We start from the raw sequence: 14826 nt of genomic DNA, 5'->3' as shown, positions 1-14826 counted from the left end.
TATATAAATAGACCAAAAGGTTTGGTGGATAAAAAGACGAAAACATTAAAATAGAATCAAAACAATGTTGCCACTTGAAATTTAAGAAAATTTGGCCTTGTAAAAATCATTTTATCTACTTTTAAATCCAGGCCACTTAAGTGGAAGGTGAGGAATGGTTGGCTATTTTGACTTGTTATGATTCTATCATGGCAGTTCGATGCCTAGTTAAATATATAATTCCACGGTAAAACAGCTCCTGTCTGTGAAATCAGGCCGTTTATTATCTTAGTTGACAAAAAGTAGATGAGATGTTAGAAGCACAAATTTAACAAATACTATTTTATTACTTAAAAATACATAATGATCATAAGGGTACATGTCAAAAATTACAAAAGAAAAATGTACAGGAAAAAGTGGAGATAAATGTATTAAAAGACAACAAGGTACCCATTCATATAGAGTCCACTGAGAATAAAACAGTTCTTGTTAGTTAGATAAGGCCAAGAAAAGACACAGTGCTATGTATAAAATGCCAGTTACCTAGAAATATTCCTTTAGTAAAAAGTAGAAATGTATTGGTACTGTATCTAAACATGTCCTGAATTAAATTATAGCATACAGAGGTCCAGTGCTCCACAATACAACCATCAGTTTTAGGTAGGAATCTGTGAGAGATCTGTTTGCCCTTCCTGTTGGAAGAGCAAAGCCCCAGGACTGATTAACTTCCCTACCTTCCATAAAGCTTTGTTCAGGTGATTTTGGAATGTGGTGTCAAACACCCCACTCATTGCTGTTCCAAGTTCCCTCAGAACAGACACTGTGGACTCATCACTGGCATTCAGAATCCGCACAAACAGTTTATTCCACAATTCACCATCTTTTAGCCTAAAAATATATAAAACCATTTCCATCAAAATTAAACATAAAAAAGAATTCTGTATTTAAATTGGGGATACATTTATGCACTAAATGATTTAAAGTAATACCTAGAACTCTAAGGTTAAAGTTCATTCAAGTAGTGCTTTCAAAGCCAGGGTAGAACAATAACAACAACAACAACAACAACAAAAAAAAAAAAAGAGAGAGAGAGAGAGACAGAGAGAGACAGAGAGAGACCTCTGGAGTGGGAAAAGCCATTAATACAATGCATGGAAAGAGACAATCTCTGATCTGAATCTATAAATTTCCGCTGTGTGCTAAGATGCAGCACTGCTCTACAAAAAGAAGAAAAGCGAATTTTCTTCCCCTCCTCTAACTTTCCTAATGTCTAGGTCATTAGAGTGCAGTTATTTTCCTCCTGTCCAGAATTTTATCATCTTCACAATACTCCAAGGATCCTAAGCTTGACTGAAGTAACTACTGCTTAAGTCTACAATGTTTAACTTAAAAATTTTTTTTTTAACCAGAGAAGCTTCTATTATTGTTTAAGGCAGGGTTGTTAGGGAACCCCAGTGACCTTACCTGTTTCTGTTTGTGTTAGACCCACCTAGGACCATAACCACCTGGAGATACCTGAATTTATCCTATAGGTCTTACATTATATTTCAAGCGTATTTTTTATTTTTTAAAAAAATTTTATTTATCTATTCATGAGAGATACAGAGAGAGAGAGAGAGGCAGAGACACAGGCAGAGGGAGAAGCAGGTTCCATGCAGGGAGCCCGATGCGAAACTTGATCCCGGGACTCTGGAATCATGACCTGAGCCGAAGGCAGATGCTTGACCACTGAGCCACCCAGGCGTCCCTAAAGCCTATTTTTTTTTTTTTTTCTAAAGCCTATTTTTAAAGTATGTTTTAGAGAAAAATAAGACTGGCCAAACTCTGAATTAAATAAAGAAAAAATAGAATTCATTTGTTAGAAGTAGGGGGAATAGAGAAAGGGTGTTAAATTCTCAACAGTGTTTTTTTTTCTTCAAGCCAAAGAATATACTGGTAAGTGATAGAGTGGTAAGCTTATTCTAGCTATGATAAGCTAAAGTGGCACATGGGATATTTAATAAGTTTTATGAGTAGGCTTGAGGGAATTCTAAGGTTCTGAGACCAAGCAGCCTTATTAAGACAGCATTTACTTCTCCAAGGAGATTCAGTTCTCTGCTTTGGTTCTATCCATTCATTAAATAAATAGCCTAAAATTAGTATATAATTTTGAAATTTTAATTTTCTTCAAGAGATGCTTATTAACTTTGATAACAATAGCTATTAAAAAGAGGTATAAGACTACTATCAATTAGGATCCCTGGGTGGCTCCGTGGTTTAGCGCCTGCCTTTGGCCCAGGGCATCGAGTCCCAGGATCGAGTCCCACGTCAGGCTCCCTGCATGGAGCCTGCTTCTCCCTCTGCCTGTGTCTCTGCCTCTCTCTCTCTCATGAATAAATAAATAAAATATTAAAAAAAAAAGACTACTATCAATTGATTATAAAATTATTTGTACAAATGGTCCTATTAACACTTCTAGGATGAGAGGCTTCCATACTATAGTTACAGTCAATATGACACATCTAGGTACAGAATGTTGTCCTGGAGTCTGAGTAGTTTAATTCTTATTTTTAATTAGCAATTCCTTTGTTCTGCACTAGCTGCTCCATTGATGCTCTGATGAAAACCATTGAAATCAATGGAATCATGGCATCTGGACTAAGAAAACTAAGGCTGCCCAAGTAGAGGGCACTCAAGAGAAAAAGAAAATTATTTGGACAGGCAAAGACCCTGGAATCACCAATACTTACTCAGAAAGATTTTGGCTAAGTCTCCAGAGGGACCCATCCCAGAAGACCTGTAGATGTTCCTTGAACAACAGTAAATGTGCTAAATCTGCTATACCAAACAGATCTACCTGAAATCACAAAAAGCACCATCAGCTAAAATAAACCTCTGTTACTATCATGGCAATTTATTTATGTAGAAAGTTGAAAGTTATTAGATTATCTAAGTTTATTTTAACATACATTTTAATAGACTGTTCCCTACCCTTACATAAAAGGAGAAGCTCCCTAAAGCAGTGATCAATAGAACTAACTCTCAGAAGTATCCTTAAGAACAAAAGAACGTAAAAGGAGAAGCTCCCTAAAGAAGTGATCAATAAAACTAACTCTCGGAAGTACCCTTAAGAACCTAAAAGATTAGGTTCACATCACCTAAAGATGTGAACAAAATTATCCTGAAGAACAAAACTATCTGACCTGTCAAATTCAAATTTGTAGACCTACTGAATGTACATGGACTCTACCTGTGATCTACATGGTCCACATGGCTAGTTCAAGTTCATGCTACATATTCAATCAGCAAATGCCAAATGTCCAGAGATGAGTCAGAAGGGATTTTGTATATAATGCTACCATATAAAGCACTTTACACTTGTAATATTTTTTATATACAGTATTTCATTTAATCCTCACAAGTCTGATATACACAGAGCAGATTGTTATCCTTATTTTGCAAAGATTACAGAAAATTACTTATAAAAGACCACACAGATTAGTGATAGAAATGGCCCTGACACTTAGGTTACTGAGTTAGCCACGTGTCCGCACGTGTATGTGTATAGTCTTCAATGTTGTGACGAAAAATGGTAGTACATTTTGCTTGACTTGGTGATATTTGAAAACTAGGTCATCTATTCCAGGGGAGACAATTATCAGTAAATACCAGCTTTCGAGGCTTATCCATAGAGAGAGAGAGATTAAGAAACCCTCTCCATATTTGCTCATGCTGGTTTTACACTTACCTGGTAGGGAGAAGAACAGTTGGCCAGGATCTTTTGTCCTTCCAGGATTTGTACAGTCCGAAAGCCGCTGAGGATAAAAACATCTAGCTGCGCCCTAAGGTCGACACTGTAGGAAAAGTCCACTATCTTCAAAGCTTGATCGTTCTTATTATAATCATAGAGATCGTAGATTCTAAGCCCAGGTTTAAGAGAAAGAGATAATAAAAATAGGCCATGAAAGAAGCTGCAGAGCCATTCTTTAAAAAAAAAGAAAGAAAGAAAGAAAGAAAAAACAACAACAAAAAAAAGACTGCAGGTGTGTCTTAGCTATGCCAACAGCTCCCTCCAGTGGTCAGCTATGAAAATGCACCTGTAAGAGCAGTGGCAGTGTCCACCTAAGTGGGGAATGTTGAGATTAGTCTAGTGACACAATCGAAACCATTATGTATAGCCACCACAGAACATTTATCATATTATATTTTTTATAGAAAATAAGTACTGGAAGTAGAGTCTAAGCCTAGACACATTAATACAGTAGCAATGATTTACACACTGATGAGAATTATGGAAGAAATTTAAGCTTTTACAGTCATAGCCTTTCCTGTTCACTACTATAGATTAGGCTTTCCAAGTGTCATTCAGATTCCTCTTTCTCAGAGTTTTTTTTTTTTTCTTTCTCAGAGTTTAACTGAAACAACATACGCTTGTTTTTGAGAAAGCTGCCACCTATACTGTACACTATTCTGTTTTTATTAAACTAACACCATATTCTCTCTTACTCTTAGTTATAATTCCAACTGTTATTTACTAACCTCCCCAAAACAAACAAAAGAAAACCTAGTAATACTAATTCACTATTAATTATATTTTCCGGGATCCCTGGGTGGCGCAGCGGTTTGGCGCCTGCCTTTGGCCTAGGGCGCGATCCTGGAGACCCGGGATGGAGTCCCACGTCGGGCTCCCGGTGCATGGAGCCTGCTTCTCACTCTGCCTGTGTCTCTGCCTCTCTCTCTCTCTCTGTGTGTGTGACTATAATAAATTTTAAAAAAAATTATATTTTCCTTGGGTTTATCTATTCCATATGATAAAGCTACTCTCCAAAGAGACATATAATGGAGGGCAGGTGATGTAATGAGCACTGGGTATTATATAAGATCAGTGAATCAGGGATCCCTGGGTAGCGCAGTGGTTTGGCGCCTGCCTTTGGCCCAGGGCGCGATCCTGGAGACCCGGGATCGAATCCCACATCAGGCTCCCGGTGCATGGAGCCTGCTTCTCCCTCTGCCTGTGTCTCTGCTTCTCTCTCTCTATGTCTATCATGAATAAATAAATAAAATCTTAAAAAAAAAAAAAAAAATCAGTGAATCACTGACCTCTACCTCTGAAATCAATAATACAATGTTAACTAACTGAATTTAAATTAAAAAACAAAAAACAAAAAACAAAGAACAGCCCAGGTGGCTCAGCAGTTTGGTGCCGACTTCAGCCCAGGGTGTGATCTGGGAGACCCAAGATCGAGTCCCATGTCAGGCTCCCTGCATGAAGCCTGCTTCTCCCTCTGCCTAGGTCTGCCCCCCCCCCCCTCTCTGTGTCTATCATGAATAAATAAATACATAAATCTTTTAAAAAATTAAAAAAATAATAAAAAAATTTAAAAAACAAACATATAACTTTATGTGAGAGAAAAGAATGAATTATTTTTGTTTTCCTTTTGTCTCTGCTTTCCTCAGTTCCCTCAAATCCTTGATTAGTATCAGTGATAGATGCCATGATTTTAAATATAGGTTTTGACTAATCCCATCACATACACACAGCACAGAATGATATATTTTCTTTAAAATTTACAATTGCTCCCATTTTTCCTTAGCACAAAATATAACATTTGTGGCCATCATAAAACTATGCATTTCCTGCTCCTGTGTTCACCCCTTGAATCTGACAGCTAAACTGAGTTTAATTTGAACACTAAGCCACTTTCCTTGGCATAGTGTGCATTTGCTCTCTGGGTTAGCCACTTCTCTCAGCAATTACTTCAATTTGGCCTGACTTCAGTTTTTAAACTGAGGAGTGCCTCCATATTGCTAGCAACCTCACTAAATCTGCACTAGCCCCCTCAAAGAAAGACTACACAATCTACTTCACATTCCTCCAAATATTTATATTTTATATCTCTTCTTGCCAGGAATCATCACAATACTCAGAGTGCTTAGTTTTTTTTCTATTTCCTCAACGTATTTTTTAAAATTCTTTTAAACTATTCCCCTTGATTACTGACTTTTATATAGCAAATACTTTAACATACAGTGTTCCTCAATATGATATTTAACAAGAGGCAAAAGGAAATGGAAACTATTCATATTTTAAGAGAAAGTTGACAGAATTATAAGAGAATGAAAAGGACCAACCCGTTTCTAAGAATCAGACTTCTTGGACTCAAGTCACCATGGACTATTTCTGCTCTGTGTAATTTCTCCACTATTGTCAAAAGGTTATAAATAACCAACACTATTATTTCATGGGTAATAAGTTCACCGTGTTGAAGAAGATCCTGGAAACAAAAGGACAGAAAATTCACTATTTCTTAAGTTGGGGTGACTGTACTTACACTCAGTACCTTGCCATCTGCTGCTTTGTACTCCTCGTTGTTCTTTACCAGGATGTGGGCTCTTTCATAGGTTGGGTCTTTGTCCCATTTCTAACAACACTGCTCTCCTATAAGACTATAAGGATTTAATGAAATAATGGATGAAGAACTTCAAGGATTAACTAGGCCCATAATAGGTGCTCTATAAATGGCAGTTTCAAAATACCCTCATTCCAACCATTTTAGAGATTTTATATTACCATCAAAATATGCAACAAACCTTTTCTAAAAAAAAATATTTAAATTCAATTTGCCAATATATAGTGTAACACCTAGCACTCATCTCATCAAGTGCCCTCCTTAGTGCCTGTCACCCAGTTACCCCATCCCCCCACCCACCTCCCTCAACAAAACTTTCTTAAGAACATTCCAGGGGTTCCTGGGTAGCTCAGTCAGTTGAGCGACCAACTCTTGGCTTTGGCTGGGGTCATGATCTCAGGGTCTTAGGATCAAGCCCTGAGTTGGACTCTGCTCAGCATGGAGTCTGTTCTACTTCCTCCCCCTCTGTTCCTCTCTCTCCTTGGTGTGCTCTCTCTGAAATAGACAAATCTTAAAAAAATAAAAAAGTAAAGAAAAATTATATGACACACTAAAAGGCAAAAAACATAATTTGGAAGACACAGATCAAGTATCAAAACCAAACATAGAAAGAATATTGGAATTATCACACCAGGAATTTAAAATAAGAGTGGCCATGAGCTGATAATGATCATAGTTAAATGAGCAGGTCATTGGATAATTCTGGTTTTTGTCTATGTTTGAAATTGACATAATAGGGATGCCCAGCTGGCTCAGTCAGTAGAGTGTGTGACTCTTGGTCTCAGGGTCATGAGTTTGAGCCCCATATCATGTGTAGAGATTATGTAAATAAATAAATCTTTTAAAAAAAAGATAAAGACAATTGACATAATAAGTTAAAAGTTTTTGATCAAAACAACTTGGGAAAGGAAAATGATCAATGCTTTTAGTTTATAATTTAATTGGTCTATTTCTAGAAGATTAACAGGAATTTTGCACTAACTTCCTTTGCTAAATGGAGCACAAATCTCTACTTAAGGACTTTAAATGATATGCCTTCATATTATTCAAACCTGAAGTGTGAAGCAGTTTATATATTGGTGCCAAACAATACAGCCATCTTGGTATTGGTAACAGCTGCACAAATGATCATATTCCTCCTTTAAACGTTCTTTTAACTTGAAGTTGACATAAAAGTCCCATGGGACAGGTTCAGATGATACCTGTAAGAAATTTTAAAAAATAAGAGCTATTAGAATCTCTGGTTATGGTTGGTAGATTAAAAACATTCCCTCTAGCCTTTGTGATACCGCAACAGAAATAGTAAAGGAATGTTTTAAAAGTCATAATTTTCTAATAAAAAACACAGCAGCAACAAATTCCAGAAGCTGAAAAGAGGACAGTAAGAGTTAACAATCCTCTTAGACTCGAGGAAAGCTGATTCTAGCAGTGGAGAAAGCTGAGAGCAACCAAATTTATGCTACAGGATCATCTCCCCACAGTATAAAACTGATGGCACCAAATACCTAGAGAAGTAAGGGTAGAGATGGAGCGAACACAGGTGTGGTTGAACTCTATTAATGAGGAAGTTAAACACACATTCCCCTGCTACTCCTAAAGCCCAGCCTAATAACTGCCTCTCCTGCATTCTAGAAGACCAAAAGTTTACCCCTAGAGAGCGTAACACAGGAGAGCTCTGGGCTAGAGGTCACTAGACACTGTTAAGAGGGCAGGGGGAATTAAATGCTAAGATGTACCTGTCAGCCCATACACTCTCCAGACTAATTTTCCCATTCAGCTTTCAGAAGCTAGTAGCCAGGATTACAAGCTCCAAGCAGGATATTAGAAGTTTTCTCTGAAGGATCTGATTAGGTCAAAGAAAAAGACCTCAAGGATTGAAGCATTTTATTGAATGGCCAAGCAAGATCTTCTTACAGTGAGGCCCAACAGCTGTCAAGGTCCTATATACACAGAGCTTTCAATTTGCTTTCAGAGTCCCACACTTAAATATGAATAGAGTGTCAAAGACTTTAAGAAAACAGTTCAAAACAGACAAAAGGAAACAGATATGCAAGGAGAAAAATATTTATTTATTTATTTATTTTTTTTTTAATTTTTTTATTTATTTATGATAGTCACAGAGAGAGACAGAGAGAGAGGCAGAGTCATAGGCAGAGGGAGAAGCAGGCTCCATGCACCGGGAGCCAGATGTGGGATTCGATCCTGGGTCTCCAGGATCGCGCCCTGGGCCAAAGGCAGGCGCCAAACCGCTGCGCCACCCAGGGATCCCAGGAGAAAAATATTTAAAACATCATAAATATACTCAGAGAAATAAAGAACATTTCATCTTTGAAATGAAGAGCAGAATGTCATAAAGAAGAAAATTCTGAGGGCAGCCCAGATGGCTCAGCGGTTTAGCACCGCCTTAGGCCCAGGGCGTGATCCTGGAGACCCAGGAGAGTCCCACATTGGGCTCCCTGCATGGAGCCTGCTTCTCCCTCTGCCTCTCTCTGTGTGTCTCTTGTGAATAAATAAATAAAATCTTAAAAAAAAAAAAATTCTAAGGAAGAAAAGTTTTTGAATCTAGAATTCTAGATTCCAGCCAAACTACCAATCAAGTAAAGATGAGGGATAAAAAATTTTCTGACATGAAAGTTTTCAAATTTATGTTCCATGCATGCTTTCTCAGGAGGCTTAAACCAAAAAAAAAAATAAAATAAAAATGGGGCAGCCTGGGTGGCTCAGGTGTTTAGTGCCACCTTCAGCCCAGGGCCTCATCCTGGGCTCGAGTCCCGCGTCGGGCTTTGGGCATGGAGCCTGCTTCTCCCTCTGCCTGTGTCTCTGCCTCTCTTGTCTCTTATGAGTACATAAATAAAATCTTTAAAAAAAAAAAAAAAAAAAGAAAAAGAAATAAAAATGGGAGCCAATATTACAGGGCATCCAATATAAAAAAGAGGTAATGTGATTCTCTAGGATAATGGTGAATGTTAATGTCAAAGTCATACTGTGTGTGTGTGTGTCAATGTCAAGCCCAGAATATAATTTGTCCAGATTGGAGTAGGCCAGAAAATTTCAGGATATTTCCTCAAAAAAGACTGAATGGATAGAATATTTAGTTTGGAAAAAAGAGGAGATTTACACAGTTGCCTCTCATTTTTGATATCTGATCCTGACACATATGCTGAGTGATTTTTTGAGGTCTTACCAACTTTTCCATCAGGAAACTTATGGACTATTCATAGGATTTGGCGGTACCACGGGCCACAGTTACGGCTTCAACCCACATTATTTTTTTTTACAAGGTAATTGAAATGACAAAGAATCAGTCCCACCTTTATTATGGTTAACTCTGCAGAGTTTCTTGGTGTCACCCAGAATAACTTGTAATCTTCACATATTAGGTATTGTTTAATGCAATAATCTTCATTACCTGTTAAGAAGGTTTGATTCCATTTAAAAATCACTGAGTATGAAAAAATAAATAAATAAAAATAAATAAATAAAATAAAAATCACTGAGTATGTATAGCTCCTTAGCTTTTACTTCCTGGTTTAAGGGCTAATAGTACTTTATGTTTGCCAATCAGCAGCCAGTTACAATACTTTTCAAAATCATTTGTTAAAAGTTAAAGAGGGGAAGACAGAATCCATATTGTTACTGGGACATGAACTTACTGTGTCAATCTCTATAATGCTGTTTCTTTCTTTTTTTTTTTTATAATGCTGTTTCTTTCTTCCTTTTCTTATACTGAGAATATACTTTTCTTCCTTTTTTTTATACTGAGTTTGTTTTTTATTTTAATTAAGTAAACTCTACTCCTAATGTGCGGCTCAAACTTACAACCCTGAGATCAAGAGTCACATGCTCTACTGACTGAGCCAGCCAGGTGACCCTATAATGCTGTTTCTTATAATCTAAAAATATTTACTGTGCTCAAGAATTAAGCTCAAGTACAAATAATCACTTAACTTGTATACTGTCCTATAAAAAAACACCGTGTGTTCAATTGATACTTACTCAATTCAATTTCCTTTTCTATTTCCAAATTAGGCATTGGTTTATCTTCTATAAAAAACTCTGCAGAGGCCCTCAGCTCCAAGAGAGAGTTTAGTAGTTGTCTGCGATACTGTGGACACCAAGGTGACTGAGTAGGGTTGTCTGCTGGGGGGGGAAAAGGTCGAAAAACAAAACCCATTACCCACAAACCCTAATATATAAAAAGGAGAGGATAAAACACAGTATTTGCACAATCAATAGAGCTAACCTAACACCACTCATCTAACTCAGGTCTTTATGTGTTCGCTTAATACTGATTCATTCTAGAAATTTCACAATTTATGGCAACTTTTCTACAGAGAAAAACATCTAGCTCAGTTTGCTGAGATAAGTAAGTGTTCACTAGACATGGTAGAGGTTTGCTTACAAGTGGTATGCAGGAAGTTACCTGAAGTTTCATTAGTAAGCTCCAGTTTTTCAGGAATTTGAAGACATTTGATGGAGGAGGAACTTGTAACTGAGGCAGAAGACCCAGAGAACCCTGAGGAGTGTGTGGCTTCACGGCTGTCTTCAATAATTGGGCTGAAAGAACCACAAATGAGTCAGTCCTCATAGGGAGAATAGATATGACCTTACCTTTGTTATTTTATTTAATATTTATTAGTCTAATTTTCAAAGTCCATTATTTTCCTGAAATACAGATTCATAATCAGAATTTAGATGACTTTATCTACCCTGGTTGATAAGCAATGCTCAGCATTAGATTTTCTAAATTATGCTTTATTTATCTAATCTACAGCAAATGCCTAATCTACGTCTATTCTAAACTACTGAGAAACACTAAGATACTTGTTTCTTGTTTATCTCTTCTATAGACTTTTTTTTATTAAGAAAAGGTTGGGACGCCTGGATGGCTCAGTTGGTTAAGCATCTGCCTTCTGCTCAGGTCATGATCCAGGGGTTCAGGGACCAAACCCTGCATCAGGCTCCCTGCCCAGCGGGGAGTCTGCTTCTCCCTCTCCCTGCCGCTCCCCCTGCTTGTGCTCTCTTGCTCTGTCAAATGGATGAATACAATCTTAAAAACAAATTTTTTTCAAAAAAAAAAAAGGGAAACCCAAATCACTCAAGGTGAATACATGCTAGCAAATGTGAAAGAAAGTTTTTTGGACAACAATTTGAAAATGTAGTTTTAAAAGCACAAATTGGCAAATTAAAGAATATTACTAAAACCAAAACTGTTTGTTTAAAATAGCTAACTTTTAAATATAGATAGATCAGGGCACCTGGGTAGCTCAGTGGTTAAGCGTCTGCCTTTGGCTCAGGTCATGTTCCCGGGGTCTTGGGATCAAGTTCCACATTGGGCTCCCTGCAGGGAGTCTGCTTCTCCCTCTGCCTGTGTCTCTGCCTCTCTCTCTGTGTCTCTCATGAATAAATAAGTCTTAAATAAATAAATAAATAAATATAGATAGATAGATAGATCATAAGGCTTAGTCTTTGACTCTCTATGCCATTCCTCCATACCATTTTTTTTTCATTTTTTTTCATTTTTTTTTTTTTTTTAAAATTCATGAGAGACACACAGAGAGACGCAGGCAGAGGGAGAAGCAGGCTCCCTGTGGGGAGCCCAATGTGGGACTTGATCCCCAGACTAGGATCACAACCTGAGCCAAAGGCAGACGCTCAACCACTGAGCCACCCAGGCATCCCCCTTCATACCATTCTTTATTCATTTCCACCTCTCCATTAAAAGATACTTTTTTTAAAAAAAATTATTTATTTACTTACTTACTTACTTACTTATTTATTTATTTGAGAGAGAGAGAGAGAGAGAGAGAGACAGCAAGAACAGGGAGAGGGGCAAAGGGAGAGAGAGAATCTCAGGTGGACTCTACACTAAGCACAGAGCCCAACGCAGGGCTTAATCTCACAACCCTGAGATCATGACCTGAGTCGCAATCAAGAGTCCGACGCTTAACCAACTGAGCCACCCAGGTGCCCCTAGAAGATACTTTTTAAAAAGTACATTTCCAGTTGCCTATCTAAAGTTAGTGTCAAGCTATTCTCCCATTATTTAGAACTTAATATTAAAGGAAAAACAAAATGCTTCCTGTCTCTTCATTCGGTAGGTATACTTTGCCAAGTTTTCTCAAAGACATCAGAATCCTCCTGGGGCTTTCAGTCTCAGAACCATCAAAATTTACTTATTCTAACCCTCATATTCAAATCAATTACCAAAGCCCACCACCACTTTATCAGGGGGAGTCCTACTGTCATGTAAAGCACTTAACACAGTATCTGGCAGTTAGTGAGAGCTTGATAAATGATCACTCTAACTGACAAGCACGCACAGAATACGAGATCACTCAATCTGGTATATGCAACCTATAATCAATCACCTGAGTTTCTTGATGCTGAGAGCTGGATTGTAGATGGTGCCATAAGCAGTCTGCTGGTCCTCAGAGATCTTCACATCTAGATCCTCCCCCTGCAGCAGTCTCTCAGGATCAGAAGGGAGATCCTTCAAGGACATTATCTCATGAAAAGGAGTGGATACAAAACGAGCTGCTCTAGCGAAGTCACAGGTGTCTTCTGGGTTAGGACATATAGTTACATTCCTGAAACCTGTGATAATAGCATCCTCACTCAAGGGCTCAATTCCTGTAAATTCATCCTGAAATAAAAACCCCATAAAGTTTAGCTGAAATATTTCAGTGAGCACATGGAGGGACTATCTTTTTTACTTAGAGAGACAGACATCAGATAAGTGATTTTCAACATAGGGTATTAGAATCTCTAGAAATCTAGAAATCTCTAGAAAAGATAATATAAAAATAAAAAAGCACATGGTAAAATCTGGGGAAAAGTTTTTTTAGCTTTTATTTATTTATTCATGAGAAACACAGAGAGATCCCAGGACTGCGGATCACGCTCTGGGTGGAAGGCAGACGCCCAACCACTGAGCCACCCAGGTGTCCCGGAAAAAGGTTTTGTATCAAGAAAACAGCAGACTGTATGTTATAAAAAAACAAAACACTGTGAGGATTCTCCACACAAAGGAAAAATATTGGACAATGTTTTTTCCCCCATCCAATTTCATCTAAGAGTTAGAGGAATAATACTATTTTTCTTCTGGCTTTAGCCTAGAAAAATGGTCTGATAATCTGCTATCCTCCTAGCTTTTAAGTCTTCTTCTATGCCACATGTTGAATTTTTATTTTATTTCTTAAAGATAATTCATGGTCACAGTAGAAAATATGGAATACAAAGTATAAAGTTAAAAAAAAGGAAAATATTTAAAATATTCCTTTGCCTTTCAAAGATTGATTGATTGATTGATTTAGAGTGAGTGAGGGAGGGAGTGTGCGAGCAGGGGAAGTGCAGAGGGAGAGGGAAAATCTCAAGCAGACTCCCCAATGGGTGTGTAGCCTGACACAGGGCTGGACCCCAGGACCCTGAGATCATGACCTCAGCTGAAACTAAGAGTCAGTCAGATGCTTAACCAAATAAGCCACCCAGGTGGCCCCCTTTGTCATTCAAAGCAATACATGTACATGGTTTAAAAAGTCAACTAGTTGAAAAGGCTATTTGTGAAAAAGTCTCCCACACATACTTGACCCCCATCTCTACTCCAATTACTACTCCCCAGAGGCAACTGTTGTTACCATACACATATTACCTGGTAGGTTATATGCACACACTTAAGTGCATACACTTAAAAAGGGTTTTAGAGCCATCTGGCTGGCTCAGTTGGTGGAGCACATGACTCTTGGTCTTGGGGTCTTGAGTTCAAGCTCCATGTTGGGTATGGAGCCTACTTAATAAGTAAATACATAAATATATAAATAAATAAGGTTTTATAACAAGTGAAATTATAGCATATTTGCTAGTATATTTTAGCTATTATAAATAATGTTGCTATGAACATTCATGTATAATTTTTTAAATTTAAACATGTTTTTAATTATCTTGGATATATACCTTGGAGATAATTGCTAGGTCAGAGATAAATGGTAACTCAATGTTGAACATTTTGAGGAACTACCAAGCTGTTTTCCAAAGTGGCTGCACAATTTTATATTCCTACCAGCATTGTATGAGGGTCCTCATTTCTCTACATTCTCATCAACACTTGTTATTTTCTTTGATTATAGCTATCACAGTGTACGTGATGTAGTATCTTTCCATGCTCTGACTAATAACATTAAGCATCTTTTCAAGTGTTTAAATTTTTAAGCTAGTGATTTTAGTTTAACCCTAACTTTGTGAGAATTGAATGAAACAATTCACCAGTCTGCTTATATTAACTTAGGAATACTGTTTCTTACACAAACATCTGGAGATACATCCTCATTGGAGTTGATGCTTTCTGAAGTTTTGAGAATTGCAAAGGGTCTTCGTTGGGCTAAGACCTGTGGGGGAGCTGCAGGAGGACTGCAAAAAAACATATCCCATTTAACAATTTATTTTTCTGTTCACATAGATA

General features: G+C 37.5%; 1 protein-coding gene across 2 annotated transcripts in view; it reads right to left on the bottom strand.

Annotated features, from left to right (window-relative positions):
• Positions 1-306: 306 nt before the first annotated feature.
• The window catches only part of BUB1B (BUB1 mitotic checkpoint serine/threonine kinase B), a 46837-nt gene continuing 32317 nt past the window's right edge, over positions 307-14826 (bottom strand). Inside the window, exons 14-23 of one of the 2 annotated variants that reach the window (XM_025998456.2) lie at positions 14669-14774; positions 12740-13014; positions 10792-10925; positions 10365-10508; positions 9680-9777; positions 7421-7570; positions 6091-6233; positions 3707-3878; positions 2709-2815; positions 307-867 (exon numbers count right to left, since the gene is read on the bottom strand). In XM_025998456.2, coding sequence (XP_025854241.1) covers positions 636-867; positions 2709-2815; positions 3707-3878; positions 6091-6233; positions 7421-7570; positions 9680-9777; positions 10365-10508; positions 10792-10925; positions 12740-13014; positions 14669-14774 — 1561 coding nt within the window. In that variant the 3' untranslated portion in view covers positions 307-635. The remainder of the gene's footprint in view (positions 868-2708; positions 2816-3706; positions 3879-6090; positions 6234-7420; positions 7571-9679; positions 9778-10364; positions 10509-10791; positions 10926-12739; positions 13015-14668; positions 14775-14826) is intronic. The other variant, XM_072738241.1, reaches the window with a different exon arrangement.

The sequence above is a fragment of the Vulpes vulpes genome, chromosome 15, assembly GCF_048418805.1.
Source record: "Vulpes vulpes isolate BD-2025 chromosome 15, VulVul3, whole genome shotgun sequence".
Classification (NCBI taxonomy): domain Eukaryota; kingdom Metazoa; phylum Chordata; class Mammalia; order Carnivora; family Canidae; genus Vulpes; species Vulpes vulpes.
Note: the sequence above shows the minus strand (reverse complement) of the source record. Positions and strands in the feature narration are given on the sequence as shown.